The sequence below is a fragment of the Cheilinus undulatus genome, linkage group 10, assembly GCF_018320785.1.
Source record: "Cheilinus undulatus linkage group 10, ASM1832078v1, whole genome shotgun sequence".
Classification (NCBI taxonomy): domain Eukaryota; kingdom Metazoa; phylum Chordata; class Actinopteri; order Labriformes; family Labridae; genus Cheilinus; species Cheilinus undulatus.
This window is the reverse complement of record NC_054874.1, coordinates 21,886,740-21,910,686: the sequence shown is the minus strand read 5'-3', so window position 1 is coordinate 21,910,686 and position 23,947 is coordinate 21,886,740. Positions and strand designations below refer to the sequence as shown.

Below are 23,947 nucleotides of genomic sequence, written 5' to 3'. Positions count from 1 at the left end.
ATTCTCTATAATTCAGGGAATTCAGTGTTGGATGTTTTGAATTTCCTAAAGGATCAGACCCCTCTCTGATTTTGTCTGACTGTGATTTGATAAACTTGTTACTATTGGTAACATCTGGGCTACTACTTTATAAAGCCCACTCATAAATTCCTTGCGGCCCACACTTATTTTAACAGGTCTTCTCAGACAAAAACTATTATTCTGGTTATTAATCAACTGTGTATTGTCAGCTTACCTCCAAAAATCTGCTATTATAATAAAACATTGATATCAATATCCTGTATATTGCTAAAATAAAGGCATACAATGAGCCAGAAATCATCAAATTTGGGTGTTTGTGACCCCAAAAATCCCTTACCATTTGACATTTTGTAAACAGTTCATTAAATCAGAAAATTCAGTCCTGGTCTGGTGTACAGAAGAATCTGATGACTTTAATTGTGCAAAAACTAGTGTTAATTTTTCTCAGATCAGATAACGTATTTACTTTCTGGCTGCTTTTCAAACCAGTTGTAGATGTTAAAAAGACAGTGATCTGTGGTTAGCATCTATGGTCTTCATGATGTATCAATTCACAAAAATGCATCCCGGATAGATCTGTGAAATCTGAAACCAATTTAAGATTCTGCTTTTCTTAGATATTTACCTGATTGTTTATTATTATATGTGACAGAGGATGTTTCCATGAATGTTTAAAGATAATGCTTCTGTGCTATGAGAAACTTGTAGAGCTGGATGTTCAATCCTTTACTGCTGTAGTCTTTACATCCCCTGAAGGATTTCACATGCAGTTATATAAGAGCCTCTGTACTTGTGTGCTTTCCATTAAAGCGCACTTATGCTCGACTCCTTTTTCTTGCCGCCCTTTTAATGCAGATGGTCAAATGGTTTTTAGAGCACGGCCCTCCACCGAATGGACTGGGCCTGCAGTTACAAAGCGAGTGCATGTCACATGCTACAGGAGAAAAACAGAGTGCACTGAGAGTTTTCAGAGCTGAGTGCTCAGTCTCCAGGATGACCACACTCTGTTAGACACACCTGACATCCTGTTTGTTGTTTTATGGGTTTCTCTGCCTCTCGGCTTTTCTGTACTTTGTCTAAGTTGAGCTCTCTCTCTCTCTCTGTGTTTTTGCTTATATTCCTGGGCTACAGGGGGACATCCTAACTGTCATCGGGCGGGTGGATGAACACTGGATTGAAGCCAAGCTAGGGGACAAAGTTGGAATTTGCCCTTTGCAGTTTACAGAGGTGAGTCTTTCTTTATTTTTCCCTTATTTGTTTGAATGTGAGCTGTGGCCTTTTCAGCATGATCAAGCTTGACACCTGCTGTTTGACACTTTGGTCTGACGGTGCAGCTCTTGTAACGAATTAGACCGTGGACGTTGTTGCTGGATGCCATTAATTCCAGGTCACTGCTGGGGCGCTACCTTGATTTCCATTAAAATCTTTGATTCATCCGTAAATGTCACTCCTGCTCCACAAAGTGCTGAGGCAGAGAGCTAATCTGTGAAGCCCTGCTGTGTCTGCAGCTGCTCATTAGCGTGTGACTGTGTGGCTTACTCAGGTTTGCCGTGCTTGCTTAGCTAGCTGACTGTCATTTGTTTTTCTGCCTCCAGGATTAACTTCATCCCTGCCGGGGAAATTTACTTGCTCCTACAGTGGGGTTAATGTGCTGCCTCATTCAGTTTTCTTCCCTCACTTGTCATCTCTTCTGCTGTAGTTTTTTCTAATTTCTCTTACTCATCCTCTCCTGTCCACCCATATCTTCTCCTAAAGCCCCGCCTCAGTGATGCTCTTCATCTTTATCCAACTCTGTTCTCTATTCTTTCATCCTCCTCTCCTCTCCCCTCCTCCTCCTCTCCGAGCCTGCCTCTCTTCTTCTCTCCTTGTGTCGTGCAGCCAGCCGTAAAGACACAGTAATGCTTTCTCTGCTTGGGTGGCATAACAGCACATCACTGTGGGGAGTGAAAGCATCAACCCTGCCATGTCTGTCTGTCTGCCTGCCTGGCTGTCTGTGCAGCTCCTCTCTTAACACCAGTCAACCCTCCCTGGCATACTGGCTGGTACTTACGCTTCTGGCTGTCTGCTTCCCTGCCTGCCTGTCCAACAAGTTGTAGGGGTGAGTTAAGTGGTGATAAGTGGGTGTGTTTAGGCAGCCGTTTCTGCTGATCGGCAGGCGTAGGAGCTACAGGGTTTACAGGAGTTAGTAGCAGGTAGCTGCGAGTTTTAGAGGATTTCTGCTCTGAGGATTGACTGTTCTCATTGTGAGGATTTTCCTCAATTTTTATGGTCGTCTCAATTTATGTTTTCATCTCTTTTAGCCAATCTCTGTTGCTGCCAAACTGCTGGAAGGAAAGAACCGGAGAGTGAGTGAGTCAGCAGAATTTCACCATCGGACTGGGAGCGGGGTTAAAGAAAAGGCCACTGACGTACCTAACAGGACCACCCTTTTTGGAGTCCCTCAAGTCCCAGCAAAGACACCTAACATCAATGCTTTGCCACTCTCCAACCAGCGGAAACAGCCTGCAGGAAGCAGCGGCAACTTTTATCAGTCTAGCAAAGGAGAGGCAACAAAAATCAGCAACTTCAACAACTTCAACCATCAGGGTCAGTCGCAGCGTCTCTCTGTGCATGCTGCCAACCGCGGCCTCTCTCACCCCTCCAGAGGGATTTCTCAGCGAATAAGACGCCACTCTGAAACTACACACCGACACCTGTTACAGGTGAGTCATGTGCAAACACATCTACCTTGTTGCATGTTAGACTTTCTCTTGTTCCCTTTACGTCATTGCCCAGCTAAACTGTGTGCAGCTTTCTTTTGTTTGTTTAACAGAAAACATATGGCTTACAAAAAACAGTGTTTTTATGTGGGATAATTGATGTTTTTACTGGAGGGATCAAGTTGTCCTCGGGGGTTGCAGGGAGGGAAGCATGACATTAAGCTTTAGGAATGACTTTAACAAAGGCATCCCCTTCGCGTTGGGCGCTACATGATGAAGTGTCTCTCATTAAAACAACCCAGATGTGGAAAAGGGTTTGATATGGAAGGAGGTGCAGGGGCTGAACTATGAAAGGTCTTTAATCAGGAGTCTTGGAGCACAAGCCAGTTTTTTCTTCAGAAATGAGCAGGGCTTCAACAATGTGTGTCTTGCTTTGTTCAGCTCAGAAGAGATACAGGGCTTGAGACAAGTAATTCTTGATATGTTGTAAAATACATACAGGTCCAGTTTAAGTCCCTTTTATGCACGACTGTAAACACAATGGTGCTGAAAAGCTGAGAGTAACTCCACTGGTTTAATGCCACATATTAAAACCACCAAAGGAGAAAATTATTTTCACTCTTGACTCCAACAACAGACCCTCAGAATAAGGGCTGTCTTTTGCATTCTTCCTGAACATAGCACCAGAACATTTGCTGCCAAAGTTAATAGGATATATTCTTACAAACATGATACCTGCTGCATATTTTATGTATCAGGTAACATGATGATGATTAGCATGTTTTTCTGCCTTGTCTTATTATGTCATTCATATTCAAAAACCATACATTGTTAAAATCAGGCTTTGGAAATCTTTTAAGATTACTTTCTAGTTTTGAAACACTTCTTATCATCAATTTTGCGTACATAGCTTGACGTGTTGCCAGTTATTTGCACAAAGAACAATGGTAAAAAACACTGTGAATACTGCACAAAGTCATCGCCAGCCAATGCAAACATTAAAGCCTTTGCAAGGTTTAATAATATCATTTGCTGCCAACTGCCCTGCCCGCTTAGATAATGATTTCCTTTGATTCAAATATCACTGCTCTGCCGTGCAGTAATACATGTCAGAAAATGAAAAATGCTAATCCTTGAGTAGGTTTAGAGAAAAATCAGGACAAAGAGGAAGTGGGGGTGCATTGAGACTTGAGAACAAGATTTTTAAAAAATAACAGGAAAAGGAAGAGATAAAGACTGGAAGAGGTAAAGGCTAAAGGGAAATACCAGGGAATAGAGATGGCGCTGAGCCGGCAAGAGAAAAATAAAAAACAAAATGTTTGAGCAGCAAAAAGGCAAAACACAAAACATAGGAAGAAGGCGGAAGAAAAATGAGAGATAGATGTAGAGAGTGGGAGGCTTGGAGAGTCCCTCAGTGTGTCTGCTTATCTCTCTCATGCTGATGATGATGAGTCACTGGTGAAGTTGGTTACATAAGAGACCCTCCTCCTCTCTCTCTCTCTCTCTCTCTCTCTCCCCCTCTCTCTCCCCCTTCCTCTTCACTAAGCAGGTAACACTCACTTTTACATCAGTGGGCCAGTAATAGCAGACAGGCCATGCACTTTCCTTTTTAAAGGAGCCAAGGGTTCTGTCCCTGAAGCCGAGGCTGAGCTCCCCTCTGACCGAGCCGGCATGTGTGCTATTCTTAGCGCTGCATCCCATCAGCTCTCACCTCTGGCTCTGCTGTTTCACACAGAGCTGCAGCTTCCCACCAACTGTGGATGAAATAATGTGTTTTTCGTGTGAATATTAGTGGGATTATGTAAGAGCAACATCTAGGGTGGGAATGATTCAAAAGTGTGAACATCACATGCAAAACAGAAATGTTCAATCTCACATCATCCACTTTAATACTTTATTAAATCCTCAGTTTGTGTTTTTAAACATGTTACACACACATATAAGCTGAAATTCAAGGACAAACACCTCGGCTGTTCTCAGGACTGGCACCTCTCCAGCTACTGACTTAAATCCTTGACTCTCTGGTTCCCAACTTGAATCCCTAACCTGACAATGTCTGACAATGTTTCCTTATCATCTAATACACTTAAATTTGTAAATTTCTTCAATTTAGCTCAAGTTGTGAGTTTTTCCACAGGTAGTTAGGATATTTATCCACTCTTTCTTTGTTTTTGTTTTTTTCATTCTGCAGTATTCAAAAACAGACAATCCCATGGCACAGCATTAAAGCAATAACAGTAATAAATGGCTTAAGACTTGTAAAAAATACATTTCAAGCAGTGGCTCTCAGCTGGTCTGGAGACAGGACCCACCATCAACATCTCATATCGTGAATTGTGAGCCAGATTATTTACATTTTTCAATCATAACCAAGTGTTTGTCATAACAATGGGGCAATTTGGACTTGAAATAAAAACAAAATATATGATGAAACTTATCCTTCAAAATAAAAGCACATCATAGACCTTTTGCCACACATTTTTTGTCCAGGCACACAATCGTGACCCAGTAACAATGGCTTTATGACCCATTTTAGGTCCCGATCCACCAGTTGAGAACCAAGGCTTTAAAGCACGTGTAAAGAGAAAGCTCTCCATCTTTTCAAATGTGTCCCACATCTTAAAGCAGAGCTTTTAAAACTACAGTCACTTTTAGATGTAAGTCTGTATCCATCAAGCTCTGATTGGAGGACCTGCTGGTTTGGGCTAGAATATCTGCAGCTATGTGGCTGACCACAGCTCAGAAAATCATATTCATCACAGTCTTGTTCCGAGCTTGATTTGACGGCACCTCATTGTGATGAAAACGAGTTAAGTGACACATCAGATATTTTTAGTTTGAATCACTAGTAGGGATCCAGTAATGTTTTGCATCAGCAAGGTGACGACAGAATTATTAAAGTCATCAAAGGATGTAATAAATGACATAAATGATGGTTAAATGTTTCCATATATAATTTCACTTCAGTCTTATTTTGTTATTGCTTTTTGCAGATTCTGGTTTGCAGATTTCTGTTCAGATATCTGTGTAAACATAAATATCTGTTTACACCTTTTTTGGCTAGAAAAAGGCCAAAAGACATTTTTTTTTCTCTAACTTTGTTTTATTAAAACATTTTGACATTAAGCAGACCGAACAGTAACTTCTTCTTTAAGGAATGACAAGCAAGAGATTAATTTAATCCAGCCCAAACTTATTTGACACCATTTAAAATGTAAGTTGTTATTCATTCGTCATTGTCCACCTACACAGGTTTTGTCGCCTATTTTGACTAATAAAACCTCTTAAAGCTTGTGTGGGCATGAGCTGAAGATTCTTACTTATCATCACTCTCCTGTAAGCTTTGTTCTACTGCCACCTAAATCAGTGATTCTCAACTGGGATAGCTTCAGGACCCACAATAGTCTCGTAATTACAAATTGTGATCAACATATTCCGAGGTTTTCCATCATTTTTATTTATTCCATTTAAGATGTTCTTGTTTGAACCATAGATGAAACTAAACGTGTGACTGAACAAAGAGACAGGACTAAAGAAAAGGTTTTATACTGATTTCCTGTGATAACACATTTTTGCCAGTTTTCTTGAGATTTTGAGGAATTACCTAATTATCATGGGGATAGCAGCTTTGTTATCCTCAAAAAGGAGACAACTGAGTTGAAATACTGAGAAAACATTGAAATGTATCCATACTCATTGTAAAACAGAGTAATATAAATTAGTGGTTCTCAATTGGTTGGGTGTCAGGACCAATCACCATCTCATTATGGGAAATTACGGCCTAAATATAAAAAAGTCAGCCACATGAATGTAGAGTTGCACCTTTGACAGAACAACCCATGGTTAAATAAAGAAAAAGGATGAAACAACTATGTCTGAAATGCATTTAGTGGCAGAAGGACATGATTACACTTTATCTTTACTTCATTTTCCCAAGATTATATGGAAACTTTTGCAATTTCCCAAGGAATTACCTCCTATTCTTAGAAAAAAAAAATATTTTATTCCCAGAAATGACAGTGAAATCTTGTGTAAATGAATGAAATGTACTTGCAAGTTCTACCCACTTTTCCAAAAGCTGCCAACTGGCCTAAAATTTTACAGAAATATAAGAGAAAGACTCCAACATTCCCATCCATTATTGCCTTTAAAGCTGATGCCATTAAAGTTTCAGTGTCCAGTGAGGGGTCCTAAACATCACAGACTTTCCACCCCCCTTTTATTCCAGGCACTCTTTTAAGACCCCCTGGAAACAGCTCCGTGACCCACTTTTGGGTCCTGACCCACCAGTTTAGAACCACCGATGATGATCTAAATAGTTTGGATTAAATTTGACCCTGCCTGCAAAGTTAGCAAAAGTTTTCAGCTGCAGCCTTGGGGAATTCAAAAATTAGATGCAATTTTATCAGAAAATGCCCAGAATGTCAAAGACTACATTCCAGTGAGTGTATACATCACATAAATGTGCAGGATCATTAGGCATTAGATCTAAAGACAAAATTAAAATGATCAAATCACCAGTCTGTTCAACTCTTTCTGTTTTTTTTCCTTTTGTTGTTTTGCAATAAGCATTGCATGATTTTTTTTTTTTTTTTGTTGCCAACATAACTGCACTGGTTTTTTTTTTTACATTTATTTTTGGCCTTTTTGCCTTTATTGGATAGAACAGTGGATAGAGTCGGAAACAGGGAAGAGAGCGGGGAGAGACATGCAGAAAATGGTGCCATTGGCCACCCAGGTCACCTGCGTATATGGCGCGCACCTTAACCACTCGACTACCGGCGCGCCCCCTGCACTGATATTTTAACCCCACTAAAAGAAATACTTAAAAAAAAAAAAAAAAACTCAGAGCATACTGTGCAAAGGCTCTTTCCATCTCAAAAAACATGAACCACTCAAGATCAGTTCATTAAAAACCCAGATAATGTTCACAGCTAGTCTTAATTTTGATAACTATTTTTAATTTTAGTCTTAGTCTTTTGATTACATGTCTTTTAGTTTTTGTCACATTTTAGTCATTTCTACTCTTTTTAGGTTTAGTCAAGTTTTAGTTGACGAAAACTCAAAAACATTTTAGTCAAGTTTTTGTCAAAAAAAAAGTCCTCACATTTTAGTCTTTAATTAAGTCAGAGCATTTAGTTTCTTGCCTATATCTGGTACCAATTTATGGTAGTGTTTTCTCTGCACTCTGCCAAATCTGGGGTCCCTGCTTTCAACAGCTGAAAGGCTGAGAGATTTACCCACAGTGGAGAAATATCATGGATTTTGAATGTCTGACAAAATCTAAATTACATTTTAGTCTAGTTTTAGTCATCTTGATGACAACTAAACTTATTTTTGTCAGTTTTAGTCATCACAGATCTATCTTTGGCTAGTCTTAGTCTAACTTTTATCATGGAAACCAAGGCTGTCGATGAACATATTTAGTCATAGTCTTAGTTGACGAAATTAACACTGGTCACAGCTGCAAACAAGATTAAAAAAACAAAAAACTTATTTATATTTATATTGTCAGGTTTGATATAAGCCAAATGCTAGTGTGTGATGTCACAGAAGTTTTAATGTAATTTACTCAACTTCTCTCTGATGTTTTAAGTTTTTGTCAATGGTGGATATATTTGATAGAGAAATATTTTGACAAAAATCTAATTATATTTTAGAAAAGAGTAAAGGCTTAAGAAATGATGACTCTCCTCACAATATTATGTTTCTGCTTAACCATTTCGTTTTTTGACTTGAGACATTCCGGAAATATTATCCAATTTCTTGTTTACATTAAAGGCACTTTAATCTTGTGAGTTTCTCAAGATTAGGCAGCGTGATGCATGCAGACACCATGCTCTGTGTGGCTCATTTACAACAAGCATTATGTAACTAATTAAGAGTGATGACATCTTAGCTCCACCCGATTTCAACCTCATTTAAGACCACATTAGTCACATTAACTGAAACACTTGAGGGTGTGCAGAGCATTTACATGTGTGATTAATTCATACATACACACACACACACACACCCACACCCACACACACACACACATTGTATTTCCATCCTTTTTCTTGCCTTTTCGCTGATTTTAAAGTACACTGGTTAATCTATGATTAATGAAAGGCAATATTTAGTTAGAGATATAGCAAAAGCAAAACTTTATTAGTTTTAGGAATCAATAATATTAGAATACTTAACATATCCATGACATAACTACAAACAACCATTTCAGTACTTTGTCACTGCACTGCAAAAAAATGAAACATTGCCTTTAATAAAATTTTAATGGCAACTTTTTCCATCTAAATGTGTTTGATCAACACAGTTCAAAAGATTAAGTTAGTCTAATTCTAATGCAAGGATGTGGGCAGATTTATATGAAGTAGATACAATAATTTAAGATAGTGAGGCATTTTATCAAAGAGAGCCTTCCTGCATTATTTCAGCTACAGTGAAGAGATTAATTACATACAACATTTGAGTATGGTAAATAAATTAAGTTAGTAATTAGCACAGTAAATACATGAATAAGTGCATGTGCTTATAGGTGAGGTGTTTTACCACAGTGAGGTTCTTATAGTATTTGAGATACAGTAAAGCGGTAAGAGACAGTACAGGATTTTTTTTACATTAAACAGGGCAAAGGTTCCTGTTAAATGAAAGTTCCATTTTCTGGTTCTCTGTGACTGTTGCGTTGTCATCAGAGTGAATTTATGACAGTTGAGTGGCCATTAGAGTAACTCTGTGACTGTTAAGCGTTTATTAGAGTGACAGGCTGGGGGAAGAAACTGTTTCTGTGCCTGGATTGTTTTGGTGTCCAGTGCTGTGTAATGCCTGCTAGAATGTAGGAGTTTAAACAGTTTGTGTCTGGGGTGCGTGGTGTCTGCAGCGATGTTTCCAGCCCATTTTCTGGTAGCCGTACAAGATGCAGCTGGAAACACTTTATCTAGGAATGGAAAATGATCATTGTGTGCTACGGCTTCCCTGCCTTGACAGGGAGGTGTTGTACAACCGGATGGTCAGGGGAACAAAAGACTTCCTGAATCTGTTGGTGGAGCAGGAATGTGGCAGGAATTTGTCACTTGACAACTAAATCAACTAAACATACATACTTCAGATTGATATTTAAATTTCAAGCGTACCTCAATTAATTCAGTTATGTTTAATCCACTTAACAAATATAATACAAGATGATTTGCTTTATTTTTATATAATAAAATGTGACTTTCACCCAGAGCCGGCCCGAGGCATAGGCAACATAAGCAGCTGCTTAGGGCCCCCTCGCAACCAGGGGGCCCCCAAGAGTGAAGAAGGGAATGTTCACAAGCAGTTCAGAAGCAAACTATAGTGAGATCAGCCAGGCTGTGAAGAGGAATGAGGTTCTGAGAGTAAAAGTCAGGAAGAAACAGAGCCCCACCTCAGATTCAATGGTTTAAGTTGATGTTTTGCATCGGGGGATTCGTTCAACGCTGTTTTAAGCTGTTTCTCAAGTCTGTCCATTAAAACGAATATTTACGTAATGTTCTTGAATGCACCACACAACAGTCAAACAGCGTCTCTGCACCGGAGAGGTGTTACAGACATGCTAAACATTAACTGGAGTCCCGTTAAACTGTGGTTTTCTTAAGTTTCTGTTACCAAATGACAGTTTATAAATGTTACTAAATGACAGTTTAATCTCTTCTTAGCGGGAAGCTGAGCTAATTGTTTTAGTACAGACCGGGAGAAAGGACATAAAGAGGATAAAAGTTAGCAGGCTTGTCGTCATGCCTTCCTCCACACAGACAGCAGACCACAGGGATAGATTATACAATCGCAGGTAAGACACGGTTTAATGAATTTATCCAGATTACGATTAATAAAGAAAACGAAGCTTGCATCAAGTCATAATATCTGACTATAGGAGGGGATTTCATGTTAATACTGATCATTAAAGAGCTGTAAAGTAAATGCTGATTATATAAAACTAGCTGACTATGTTACTGTAATAGGGTTTATGGTTGAGGTTAAAAGCATGTAAAATAAATGAACTACTAGCCTTCTGTATTGTGTTTTATTGCTCTAAATCCTTCTAAAATGTGATGTTATTTCAGAAAGAGGAAGATTTGTTTTAAAAGAGAGGGTGTAGGACATCAGCAGGTTTATTTCTGACAGAGGTGGAGTACTAGATTATTGCACTGAAGTAAAAGTAAAGTTACTTTGGATAAAATATACTTAAGTAGAAGTAAAAGTAGTAATCTGTAAATCTACTCAAGAAAAAGTAAAAAGTAAGTCATTTAAAATTTACTCAAAGTACTGAGTAGCTATTTGTGATACCTGGGGAGATTTTACAGTAAAATACGATTTTTTCTTAATGTGAAACACCTACAAAAGAAAATGGATCTTTAACCAGGTTGTTGTTATAAGGTGAGACTTAACCTAAAGTCAAATGCAACAGCTGTTTTAGGATGAAATCTGAAATCATTCTCTCTCTGCTGACCATCGTGCTGTGAAAGTCAAACTTCAGGCCATTTTCTTGTTGGCTGAAAGCTAAAATCGCCTTATTTTGGCTTTTAGTGTTTTTTTTTACTCAGTACTTAATACTTTTTAAAATGTAGTGAGGTACAATACTTCCCTCAAAATGTAGCCTGTGTAAGTAAAAGTAGTGATTTTGAAAAGTATTCAAAAAAGTATAAGTACACAAAAATGCTACTCAATTACAATAACCTGAGTAAATGTAGTTAGTTAATTTCCACCCCTGATTTCTGTGTTTTTTACATAAAAGTAAGTTGTTACCATAAACACATAAAAAAGATTGATTTTATTTTTTGGGTTGGATGCATGCTCATGAGGCGGGTCTCCTAAAGAATGACTGACAGATAAGATAAAGAGGAAGAAGTCCATCTCCTTCACAAGTGTCCACTCCCACAGACTTCAGGACCTTAAGGGGCTCCGGCCATCTCCTAACAGTCTAGAAAAAATTCAGAAAAAAGGTAAAACCCAGAGCATCCTAGCAGAGACAGAGGAGTGGAGGACTTCCTGATCTCCTAGAGACAATCACAGTCCTTTCCAGATCCACAACAGTCCAGCTCACAGCACAGTTTACTGCATGCATGCCAGTGGGCCCAGAGTGTGATTTAATAGTCATTACCATTATGTACAGGGATGATCATCAGTGGACTAAATAGACAGTTCATACACACTGGTCAAATACATGAGTCTAGTTTAACTCATTTAAAGAATCAACTGAGACAAATCACTTCAGGTTTAACTAAAGTAAGTTACATGACATTGTATGTTGAATTTCTCTCAATATCTATAATGTGGTTTGAAATAAAATGAACAACACCTCAAGTTCTCTTACCTCATTTTTTTTCTCTACTGGGGTCTAGATTAGTTGTATATGTACAGATTATCCAGCATTGACAGTAACAGTTATCAGTGGTTGGGGGACCCCCAGTCAAACTTTGCTTAGGGCCCCAAGTAAGCTTGGGCCAGCCCTACTTTCACCTAACACGTTTTACTCATTGACTTTTACATCTTCCTGCCCAGAGCTACACATGTAAATTAGTTTGATTGTATACTCTGGCTCAACAGTTTTGTTGTGACCCTTGTCAAATAAATGAATCAACTAAATGTCTCACTATACTACTTCATGTTGTCCACCCAGATGAGGTACAATGAGAGTTTTGTGAAAAGCCTAAGTGTCTCAATGTAAGGAAGCAAAACAGAGGGGAACTCTTAACCAGGAAATGCTTTTCCATTGAAGTTCTCTTTATAAACACATCTATACCCAAAGATGATAGGTAACAAACTGAGTGGAACACTTCACTCATGGTGCAAAAGTATCCAACCACAAAAGTGACCCTTATACCAGGAGCATGTGCAAAAGAATCTTAACAGTGATTACTGAATAGCAGGAAATATCAGAACATTTAAACACAATTTCCTGTGTATGCTGGGAATTTTTTGCCCACATACCCCACCCACAAATGTATTTCATCCAATGCATATTTTATTCATTAGCTTAACACAGTGATGTTATGTACACTTTTTCCTCAAAAGTAAAGTGCAGCCAATATATTTATATTATATTTATACCCATATAAGCAGCAGCATCAGAGCTTTTGTTAGAAAATTCTGGTTCCTAAAAATAAAACCTACGTAATAAATATAAAGAATCCAAGTATACAAAGAAATCAATCAACTTAAGAAGCAAAATATAAAATTAGAAACTTGTGAAATGAAATGTTAACTAACCTTTAACTTTACTGCCAAATAATTTGAAGGAGGTCTTGTGCTTAACTTACTAAAGACATTCCTTCCATCCATCCATCCATCCATCCATTTTCTTTCGCTTATCTGGAGCTGTGAGATAAGCTTGAGGATTCCGAAGCGTTCCCATGCCAGATGAGATATATAATCCTTCCAGCGAGTTCCGGGTCCACCCCAGGGTCTCCTTCTAGGTCATGGGTCAGGAACGTTTTTGGTTTTGCCTGAACCCCCTTCCAGACAATCTTTGAAGAGCCGCAAGACTCATTTGAACCTTCCAGTGAAGGTGACACAGTCAGTTAGCCTAAGTCTTTGTCTATCAACATAACTGACTGAGCAAAGGTGTGTGGCCATCCATTGATATGTTGATATGCATTTTCATTTTGATGCATTTATGGATTTAGAACTACAATAGAGTGTACACATTTTTATCTATAAGTGCTATTATCAGCAAGGGATTATTTATTTTTATCCTTAATGATACTGATATAATCATTATCATTACTTCTTTATTCATCAAAACACACTCCTTACACCTGCTGTCAGACAGAGTTAATGCAGGATATTGTAGTAGCCTACTGTTCACCTATGGATGAAACCATCTCCACTTTATCTCCTCTCTCTATGCTGCTGTCTGTCTGTCTACGTCACATACAGGTGTGCAGTAGGAAAGATGCGTTTTGGTCTGATCAATAAACAATAGCATCCATAATCACTGGGTCACAGACTGCATTAAACAATACAGTCAGAAGGACAAACCAGAGCAAACACGAATCACAATAATCACTCCAAATATCCATGAGAGTAAAATCAGCTGTTCACAGCCTTTCTCCCTCTCTGTGAGTGACACATGCCAGTACCGTGGACAGCGCCAAATTAACGTATGTGACATTTCCAGCTCAAACATCAACAATCTGATCTTTTACAACACAAATGCACACTCATACACAACCTTGCATTCATTAAACAGTAAAGACATTTATATTTTCATCAAATGAATCAATCTTCTGAATGATAATATCGACTTCGCAGCAGCAGAGTAAAAAAATAACAATAAAACGTGAACTTACCTGTTTATTTTTCTCAGACACTTTCAGACATATTTTTTCTCTATTGATCCCTTGGCCTCCTCTCTCTCTTTCTTTAGCTGACTGATGCTGTTAAATGTGTACTTGTATCAGTTTTTCACACTGTTAGTAATGTTATCAACATTCACATCTCCGCTGACACAACTTTTAGTCCTCTAAGGGTCTGACAGTACACCGGCTTAATGAAACTTATCAAAGTTGATAATTACATAAAGTTACAGTTCAGTAGTTTTATTAAGCGTAGTCTGTTGTTTGTTTGTTTGTTAAAGACAGTGGTAGCTGTTTGCACAAAAAAAATGATACCACTAAAAGTTGATATTGGCCGTTGTATTAAAAAAAAAGCTGTTGTTTTAAGAGCATACCGATTATGCTCAAGGATTGAACAAACCAGATGGTTAGATATTTTTAACTCATATAAGACCAAATGCTTGTTTATTTAATTGTCCAATCAAGGCACATGGATTACACAATGGTTTCAACATCAAGTCCCTTATTGTTGTGGAGAATGGCACAGCATGCAGTACTTATTGTAAACTATTAAACTACAACAATCCTTCTAGCCAAGGCTGGTTGAATTTAGTTATAACTGAGAAATAATCAGGGTTCATTCCTCTGTCCTCCTCCAGTAAGTTCTCTCAAACAAAAATGTTCCATTTTCCTCAGCAGCAGCTGTGTTGAACTCTCCTTGAACTTTAAGCACAGCCAAAAATCTGGAGACTAGCCAGCTGTCGTTTTTATTTTTGTTGGGTAATTGCAATTCAATCTACCATTTTAAAGAAGAGTGTCAAAAGATCATCATCATTATCCACATAAGTTCAACTCTTTCTCCTATTAAGACCATTTTATCACTCAGTCAGCACTGTTTCAAAGTAGTACATTCCTAAATAAATTCAAATTAATGTGACCTGCATTGAACTTACTTTGTGGAAAAAGTGTCTACATAGAATTAAACTTAATTATTATGACAGTCAGCAAAATTGTATTTTGTTTTTCAAAATAAATGTATTCATGATATTATTATGATATGTTTATAGCGAATATAATTTTGAACACTTAAAGCCTCTGTACATAAAGCAATAACTTTCCATTATTTATACCACTTGTCTTGTTTTGGGTTGTGGGGTGCTGGAGCCAATCCCAGCTGTCACTGGGCGATAGATGGGTAGGTAGACCCTGGAACGGTTGCCTGTCAATCACAGTGCTGACATACAGACAAGCAAGCACTCATGCTAACACCAAATAATGACTTTGTTAAAAAAAAAAAAAGGCCTCTGTTTGACCCTGACTGATTGAAGGAGGGCAAAAAAGCCAGACATGAATATTATCTTAATTGCCGTATTTCTTTACGGATTATGTCTGCACGATTTTGTCAACCATTTACAACTAATCAGACTTTATTTACTGCATGACTGCAGTATCCTCACCATGTAAATATAGCCACTGCCACTGCCGGGTCACTGCACCTGGCCTTTGCGTGACTTCTGCATAACTGAAGCACTCTCTGTGATTCTGATAAAACACAAACCAAGAATAGAAAAAGGACACTGAGTAATGAAAAGAACTAAATAATTCAACACATGAAATCAAGAAGCACTGGCCCCTTTTCTCGTTGCATTACACAACATTGGAAAATAAGTGTTCATCGCTGCTTTTAGCATGAATATAAAAATAAACAAGTAGGTAAAAGCCATAGATGCTTGAGCATCCTCTTTCCTATATCTTAAGGACGCTATATTGTAACTTTTTTCTTGCTTTACTTCTGCCTCAGAGCACTGCCTTTGACAAGTGTGACTTTGCTTAGAGCAGTGGCTGCCTCTTATTTATGTCTTCTTTTGTGCTCCTCTCTTGTACAGTGTGAATTCATTGCAGCTTATTATCGGTAGAGCTCTGGGATCACATGTTGTACTATATATTCACCAGCAGTGATGCTTTGAGGAGTGGTTGAGTGGAAGAAAAAGAAAATCTCTGCAGGGATAAAAAAAGCTAAAGCAATTTCCTCTCTTTATTCTTTTGTATTCGATCTTAATTTAGCCAAGTTAGTCCCAGAGATCTCGTTTTTAATGTGGACCTAGCTAAGAAGGGCAGCAACACACAGTTTCAGCAATGGGAACACTCTAAAGCAGGGGTGTCAAACTCAAGGCCCGGGGGCCAGATCCAGCCCATGGAACAGTTAAATCCGGCCTGCAAGATGATTTCATATTTCTGTTATAACTAGCCCATCAGCATGAGGTCTGCAAATTTCCTCAGATATAAAAATGTAAACGTATCCTTGATAATTTAAGATATCCTTGTTAAGTCACAAAATCTAAAAAAAGGGGGAAAAATATTTAGATAGGAAGTCAGGAATGTGGGGAAAGAAATTAATTAGTGTTTTAATTTCACATTTTCAATTTTGTTTCTCACAATCAGGACTCAAACTTAGGATTTTGACTTTTTATTTCATACTTTGAGCATTTACTTTGAGCTTTAAGATTCCTAATTCAGATTTTTTATTCATATTTTGACCTGTTTAGCCAATTATTCTGTATTTTATCTCATATTTCAACTCCAAACTTTGTCTTCATAATCCCATAGTTTGATCTTTTAGACTCAGAATTTAAAATTTTGAATCATATTTTGATTTTTAATTTCATGATTCTAAATTTTATTTAATATTTTGACCTGTTAAACTCGTGATTTTGACTTCTTTCTAATATATTTGCTTTTAAAAATTAGTATTTTTCATTTTAATGTTTTGACCTTTTTGAACTAATAAATGTACTTTTCTCAGATTGTGAGCCTTTAAACGTATCTTTTTAACTTTTTAAATGTCAAAATCATTTATCATCAGTGCTAACTTTTTAGTCCTTATTCTTGCTCAGAATGGCTTTATTAACAAGGCAGAGAATTATTGTAAGGTAAAGCTATGAGGAAGAAATCCACTGTTAGATTCAATTTCAGTACGCTGTAATATACATAGTCCAGAATTTAAAGACTGAGCAGAGATAATTCATGTCCAGTAAATTGCTATAGTCAAGAACATGTAAATACAAGAACATGTAAAAACATAGACACTGTTAACTTCTGTTTTACATTAAAGTAGAGACAAGATGTGTCAGGGTGCAAGATACTATCAGCCTGACATTGGTATGGGCAGATATAAAAATTTTTGCCGATATTTAAAACTGATATCTTGGCTGTGAATATCAGCATATATAGACAGTAAATCTTTGCTTTTTGTACTAATAAGTTTTTTAAAGTTTGGGCTGGACCAACAGACCTTTGCCAGTGGAGGTCTTCTTCTTTGTTCATTCTCAATCTTTTTAGCCTAAAGGGTTTTAAGTACTCAGCTTAGTTTCTGTGTTCATCCTTATACAGTAAAATGTGTTAAAAAGGCTGAAGTTTTTGAACTGAAATACGTATTTGGATATTGGTATTGGTATCAGTATCAGCTTAGATTAATCTGTACATATTGACATACTGGATATCAGCTAAAAGAACAAGGCACATCCCTAAAGACTTATTCATGTTGGAAAAATCAAGTGGAATCATCATCTTTTTAACATCCTACTGAATATGCTCCATAAAGACGAGTTGCCATCAAACCCTGAAACTAAAAAAAAGGAAAAGATGCTAACTCAGTGTCTCAACCGTCTTGTGTAATTATTCCTTTGGTAATGCTCTTTATTTTTACTGTTCCTGTCAATACAAAGAACATACGTTTAGTTTTGTCTGAATTTAGAACAAGTTGATGCTTGACAGAGCTGGTTTTGTTACACTTGTGTAAGCATATGTTTACAGCAGTAAATGACTGTGTCATCAGCATAAAAATGAAAAGAATGTTTTGTGGAAGGCAGTTCATAAAGATACTAAATAAAAGTGGGCCCAGAGTAGATCCTCTTAGTGAATTTGTGGAAAGTCAGGGGTCACATCCTTTAACCAAGTGGTTCCCAAATTGGGGGTCATTAGACAGTGAAGGGGGGGTTGCGGGATGTAATATTATTTATTAGGGATGCACTGAAAATTCGGCCACCAAAAATTTTTGGTGGAAAATGGCCCAAAAGTGCATTTTTTGGTTTTTGGCTAAAAGACTTTTATCACCGAAACGACAAGGCAGAAACACGACGTTGTGATGACGCAAGCAAAAACCGCAGCCAGCATGCGCTTGGATCAGTGGTTCACAAATAGCGGTACGCGTACGTGAAGGCACTCCAGATTTTAAAATATATGCCGGCTATATAGGACAAATAGCGCCTTTCTTTGCGCGTCCGGAGCAACTGTGAGAGGAGTTAACTTACCTACAGCGCACATATTGGCTCACCTGTTTGTGTTCCAGACTGGTCAGAGGAGTCATTTAGCTGGTAGATCCGGAGCATTTATAAGCCCTGTGACTGAGGTCAGAGAAGACTGTGTTGGTAAATATTTCACTAATGTCCCGTTAATTTAGAAACAGCTCCAGCTGTGTGAGTAGTGCATTTGCGTTGACATAGACATGTCGTGCTACCTGCTGCCTGTCTCCCTCTCTACCAGGCTTAAAAAGAGGCAAAAACACAAGCACTGACTACAGACAGATATGAAAGAGGACAAATATCAGGTGGTGTTAGAGAGGAGGACGTTTTTGTTCCTCTGTCTGCCTCAAAAATCGGCACCTCCACCATGTGCGCTCATTGGAGCGGAACTTTGAAAAAATACCCGCAGCAATGTCGCGCTGCGAAATGATGTTGCAGGTGTGGAAACTTGCATTGATTCGCTACAGGTTCGAAATGTAAATATTTTGTGAATAATTTGCACAAAAAAATTGTGCCTGGAGTGTGAGGACCTTAACTTTATGAAGTGGAGTTAATATTTTGTATGTTATTAAATTTAATCACCCTTAAACCTCCTGAGTCTCCCCCATGGCAGAATGGTTTGGCCCACACTGGCACATGCCTGGTAATCACTGTATTCACAATCACTCCATTCATAAAACGGTTAATTATTTTTTTTTTTGTGAAGAAATGCTGATCTACAACTAAGTTCCTGATTTTTGAGAAGAGATCTTTATTATGATCCCAAAAAGGGGCACTAAACTGTCTTTTTTATAATTTGTTAAATATTTACAGGTTTTTAGTTCTTTCTAGTTCTCTGTTTTTATTTCCAAATTGTTCCAGAGAGACCGCTGCAGCTGAGCAGTGTTGTGCACACCTCTGGGTTTAAATGGTTTTAACCCTTTCCACTCACTGTTTTCAATACAATCATATGAATTCCTACGTTTAGTGATGAGAAGATCTGCCATAAATTTAGTCATGCATTTTTAACATTTAAAATGTTGAGTGTATTAAAAAAATCTTGTAATTTGAAAGTATTTATCAGTTACAAAGTTTGATAAATCAGATGGCTGTCACAGCACTCTTGTCTTCCTTTTGTCCAAAAAGTTTTGCGCTGTTTAGGGGGTACTTGGCTGATAAAATACTTCACAGAGAGTACACAACTAAAAAAAAAGGTTGAGAACCACTTTGAATTTTATTTTATTTTATATTGTGCATTGTTGGAATATCAGTGCTTGATAAATATTTACATAATTTTGTAATTGATTTATTCTTTGAAGCATTAATATTAATTCATGCAACTGCAATTGATTTTAGTGAGGTTAGTACACAGTCATAGCCATAATTGCAGTGGTACTAAGAATTGGCATAATAATTTATTTCAGTGTATCGGTTTTCGGTTTTCGGCCTTGGTTTCCTTATTTTCAGTTTTCGGTTTCGGCCAAGAATTTTCGTTTCTGTGCATCCCTATTATTTATATTATTTATGGCATATTATATAATATTTATTTATACTTTATTAATGTAAATTAATATTATTTAAAATCATAATTTTATTATTTATTGTTAAAAATATTGTTAAAATAAGATCAATTTCAGATAAAAACATAGTTATCAAGTGACATTTGTGGTTAAATGTAAGTAAAAGTTATAAAAACTACCTAAAATGCAAATTTTGTACATGATGCTTTGTGCAACATCGTGCTCTTTGTCCCCCTCAAGGGGAGGTGGGGGTCCCGGATCTTGGATGCAGTTTTTTCTTTGTGGGTCAGGCTTCAAATTTTGGGAACCCCTGCTCTAACTGAATGGCCTGGGTTCTACTGGTACAATAGTTACCACCCAACAATTTGTAATCTGGAAACCCAATAGCATGCCGCTGAGACATCTACTGTAGTAATATGCTGTCATCAATAGTATCAAAGGCAATGGACACATTTTTAAAGGGAAAGACAACAATGTTTACTACCGAAGGCATAGTTTCCCCATTAGTGTACCCTAAGGGCCAAATTGTGTCAAAATGATCAAGATGGCTGAACCATCTGTGAGTTTTCTGCCTCCCCCACTGCACAGCAAGGTTATTGTAAATGTTTTTGCTTCAGTTACAAATGTTTTATATTAATACAATACATAGCAGAGATAGTATACCAATCCGAAAATCTCAAATCCTCTACAAAGGATTACTGTGTTACAAGACAGAACCAAAGCAAAAGCATAAACAAAATGCTGAGGATGGTCAAAATACTCTAAGTAAAGCAGGCAAACTTCATCACCACCACACTGTTTTACTCTTTATATAAGATAAAGATAAAATTATTTTTGTGTTAAATTATGAGAAGGGTCCATGCACTGGCAGGCCAGACCTCACTGATTTATGGTTTGAAGAATATCATTTAGTATCAATGGCAGCAGTGGTAGTACTATGTATTTTTTAATCCTGTCTGAAAAGCAGAAAAATAGAATTGGAGGCATAGTGGTCTTTTACTTGTCAGCTGTTTGAAAGTTTGTGGTTTGGGACCCAAAAGTTGACCACAGAGCTGTTTACAGTGGGCCATGACTATGTGGCCTGAAAAGAATGTGGCAAAAAGTCAATGGTGTAGCCCTGAGCCTACGTGCATCCATGTATTTCATTTTAATTCATTTTGCTATGGTAATGAGTACATTTTGGTTGTTTTCTCGACATCTTATTTATGTCATTATCTTGGGATAACAATGCTTTTTTCTTGTGATAATGTATTAATTTCTCTAGATCTCCAGAAAGCAAAAAAATGTACATGCTATCATGACAAAGAGAGCATAATCGAATGTTTCTGTTTGTTTTGTTCCATCTAAACTTTAAGAAATTTAAGAAATTTGGGTCATAATTCTGTATTAAAGAGGTGGTGGTGGATTCTGACAGTAGACCAGATGAGAACCACTGCTCAAGACAAAACACATAATATTGAAAAAAATCTTGGTGCATTGGTTTGGTAGGGAAAGATGAAGTCCATGATAAAGATTTCACCAAAAGACACAGCTCAGTTTGGTAATGACATAATTAAGGATTAATCATCACACTGTTGTTAACGGCTGTGAGCCACACCTCTGTGTCACTCCCTGCTAGTCACCGGCTGTGTCAGGCCTGACTCACTGCCTCCTGACTTCAAGTCTGTCAGACTTTGTCTGTGCTCAGATTTAAAAAGAAAGACAGATAAAAGACAAAAGATGAAGGAAACCTGCCAGGGTGTTTAAAAACTTTTGTTGTGACTGTTTTAGGCATTGCAGAAAATGTATACACCTTCATCTCTTTAGACATCAGCTAAAAATATAGCCATCAAATCACATCTAACATTCAGTAGACAAATTAAAGGAACTTCCTGAATAAAGGAGCAGGGAAATATAACCAATGCATATTTTATCATGCAGAACATGAGGGTTCACTGAATAATTGATGGGTAAGAAAATAAAGTAAATCATATGTTATGGCCTCAGCAGTCTCTACATGCCAACTCTAATAAACATCCAAGAGAGTGTGGAGTGACATGCTAAAGACAGCACTCCTCATAAACCTCATTTCAACACAAGCTACAAGATTGCTGTCATTGATTTAGTTCAGCTTATTTGACATTATAAGGAAAGGGATAGAAGGGATATTATATCTTTGTGTATACACATTCTGTTTGAAACAAAATCCATATCATGCTCCACCCCTTGGGTTTTCAGTAGCTGTCTATTCTGGGACAATGCTTTTTTTTTCAATCATTTTGAAAACTCAGTTGGTGACCCCAGAAAAATACATATCCCATGACCCAATGGTGGGGCCCAACCCAGACTTTGGGAATGAGTTCTCTAAAGGGGCCTTGAGATGTGATCTCTACACAGCTTGGTAATTTATCAATTTTTTAAGAAATATGAATATTTTTTCAAAATAGATATTGGGCAGTGTTTAATTTTGAATGCCAAAAAATGCAAGCAAACTTCTAAACCCTGTCTAAAGATTTGGACGCCCTTGCTTCCCCACCAAGTCCACCTACTTTTCAAAATGTTGTCAGCATATTTGCTCTGTTCATTTCCAGCTCTATCCATTTTTCCAAAATTGCCAACTTATTTTTGCAATTTAGACAGCTGTCTCTCTTGTTTCGTTCCAAAATAGAACTGAAGATTACGAAGTTTCTCTACTTTTTGACATCTGATTACTAAAATAATGAACTTTTGATTGTTCTGAAAGACATCCTCAAAATGTGGAAATATTGCCAATGTTTTCGTACAGTTTAGACAGTGCCTAAATTTTTTTCTGATGATCAAAAACAAATCAGTGCAAATTATTCTGTGTATCAGACTTGTGGCTGTATCAATCAGGTGTCAATACTACTGGAAATTTACTTTGCAATCTTTGCCTTCAGCCTAGGTGAGGGGTCTTTTCCTGGGCCTCCAAATGACTAAAACCAGTCATTCCTGCGGGGGATGCCAAAGTTGCCATCAAATGTCCTGTTAAGCAAAAAAAGTGCAACAAACTGGCATTAAATGTATCAAGAGGAGACACTTTCTCTTAAATTACACCGAATATTAACGTAAATTTTTTGGGGGGTTGTACCAGCATGTTTAAAAACTAATAAATACTAATACTAATACCATACTAATAAATACCAAAAACACATGAACACAAAGCAAGTTCATTTTGTTTTATTATTAGAGTGGGCTGTGTATTTAATGTGACATCAGATTTACCCCGGACTCTACTCTGCTGTCTAACTGTCCCTGCCTCTCTGTGCTCAGCTTTGCTCTTTCTTGTTGCCTTTGCCTGATGACAACATTATGAAACATTTTCAAATGCACTTCATGTCCTTCTCTTCTTCTTCCTCTCAAATGTGACTCACTCCGTGCAGCGTTTGGGTCCAGTGATTCAAAATGATAAGCCTCAATTGCACTTTTTGGTTCTGTGATGGTCAGAAATGATAACACAAAAATGTAAGACGGAGAATGTTTGAGAAAATAAACCCATGAAAGATCTGTGTTTTAGCATTTTTCAATCAGTAATCAATAACGTCAGAGCTGGTATTTACTGAGCATTCAGTTGGTTACTGTCCTGAAAAGAGCATGTAAACTATGAGATACACTTGGTAGTTAATTGACTTCCAAGTACTTGTCTGGATGATAAATGGCAACATTAATGACATGAATTATTACTAAGAACTAACATGTCTGTAGAGTCTTGTTTTTACTTTGTGTTCTTTAAGGATGAGCCATGAATCATGGATTGCTTTCCATATAATGACGTTTTTGAATTCTTATTACAGAGTGATAAGAAGATGACAAGTGAGACCCCGCCCACCATCTCCATGGCTCTAGTGAACCCCCAAATGTCCTCTGCCTCTGCAGACAGCAAAAACTCCTCCACACAGCAGCTCTCCATCAGTGTGTGAGTCACTGTTTTAAGCAGTATATTAATGATTTGATGCTTTCAGATTCCTGATGTAAGAAATGACAATAAAAAATGCAAAAGAAACGAAACCTGTGTTTGTGCATATACACTCACTGGCCACTTTATCAGGTACACTTTGCTTGTACCCGTTTGGACCCCTATTGTCTTCAGACCTGCCTTAATTCTTCGTGGCACAATTTCAACAAGGTGTTGGAAA

At 37.5% G+C, this 23,947-nt stretch overlaps 1 protein-coding gene across 1 annotated transcript in view; it reads left to right on the top strand.

Annotated features, from left to right (window-relative positions):
• Window positions 1-23,947, top strand: part of sh3rf2 (SH3 domain containing ring finger 2) — a 36,773-nt gene that overhangs the window by 8,977 nt on the left and 3,849 nt on the right. Inside the window, exons 4-6 of the mRNA XM_041797156.1 lie at window positions 1,153-1,248; window positions 2,322-2,723; window positions 23,606-23,727. Coding sequence (XP_041653090.1) covers window positions 1,153-1,248; window positions 2,322-2,723; window positions 23,606-23,727 — 620 coding nt within the window. The remainder of the gene's footprint in view (window positions 1-1,152; window positions 1,249-2,321; window positions 2,724-23,605; window positions 23,728-23,947) is intronic.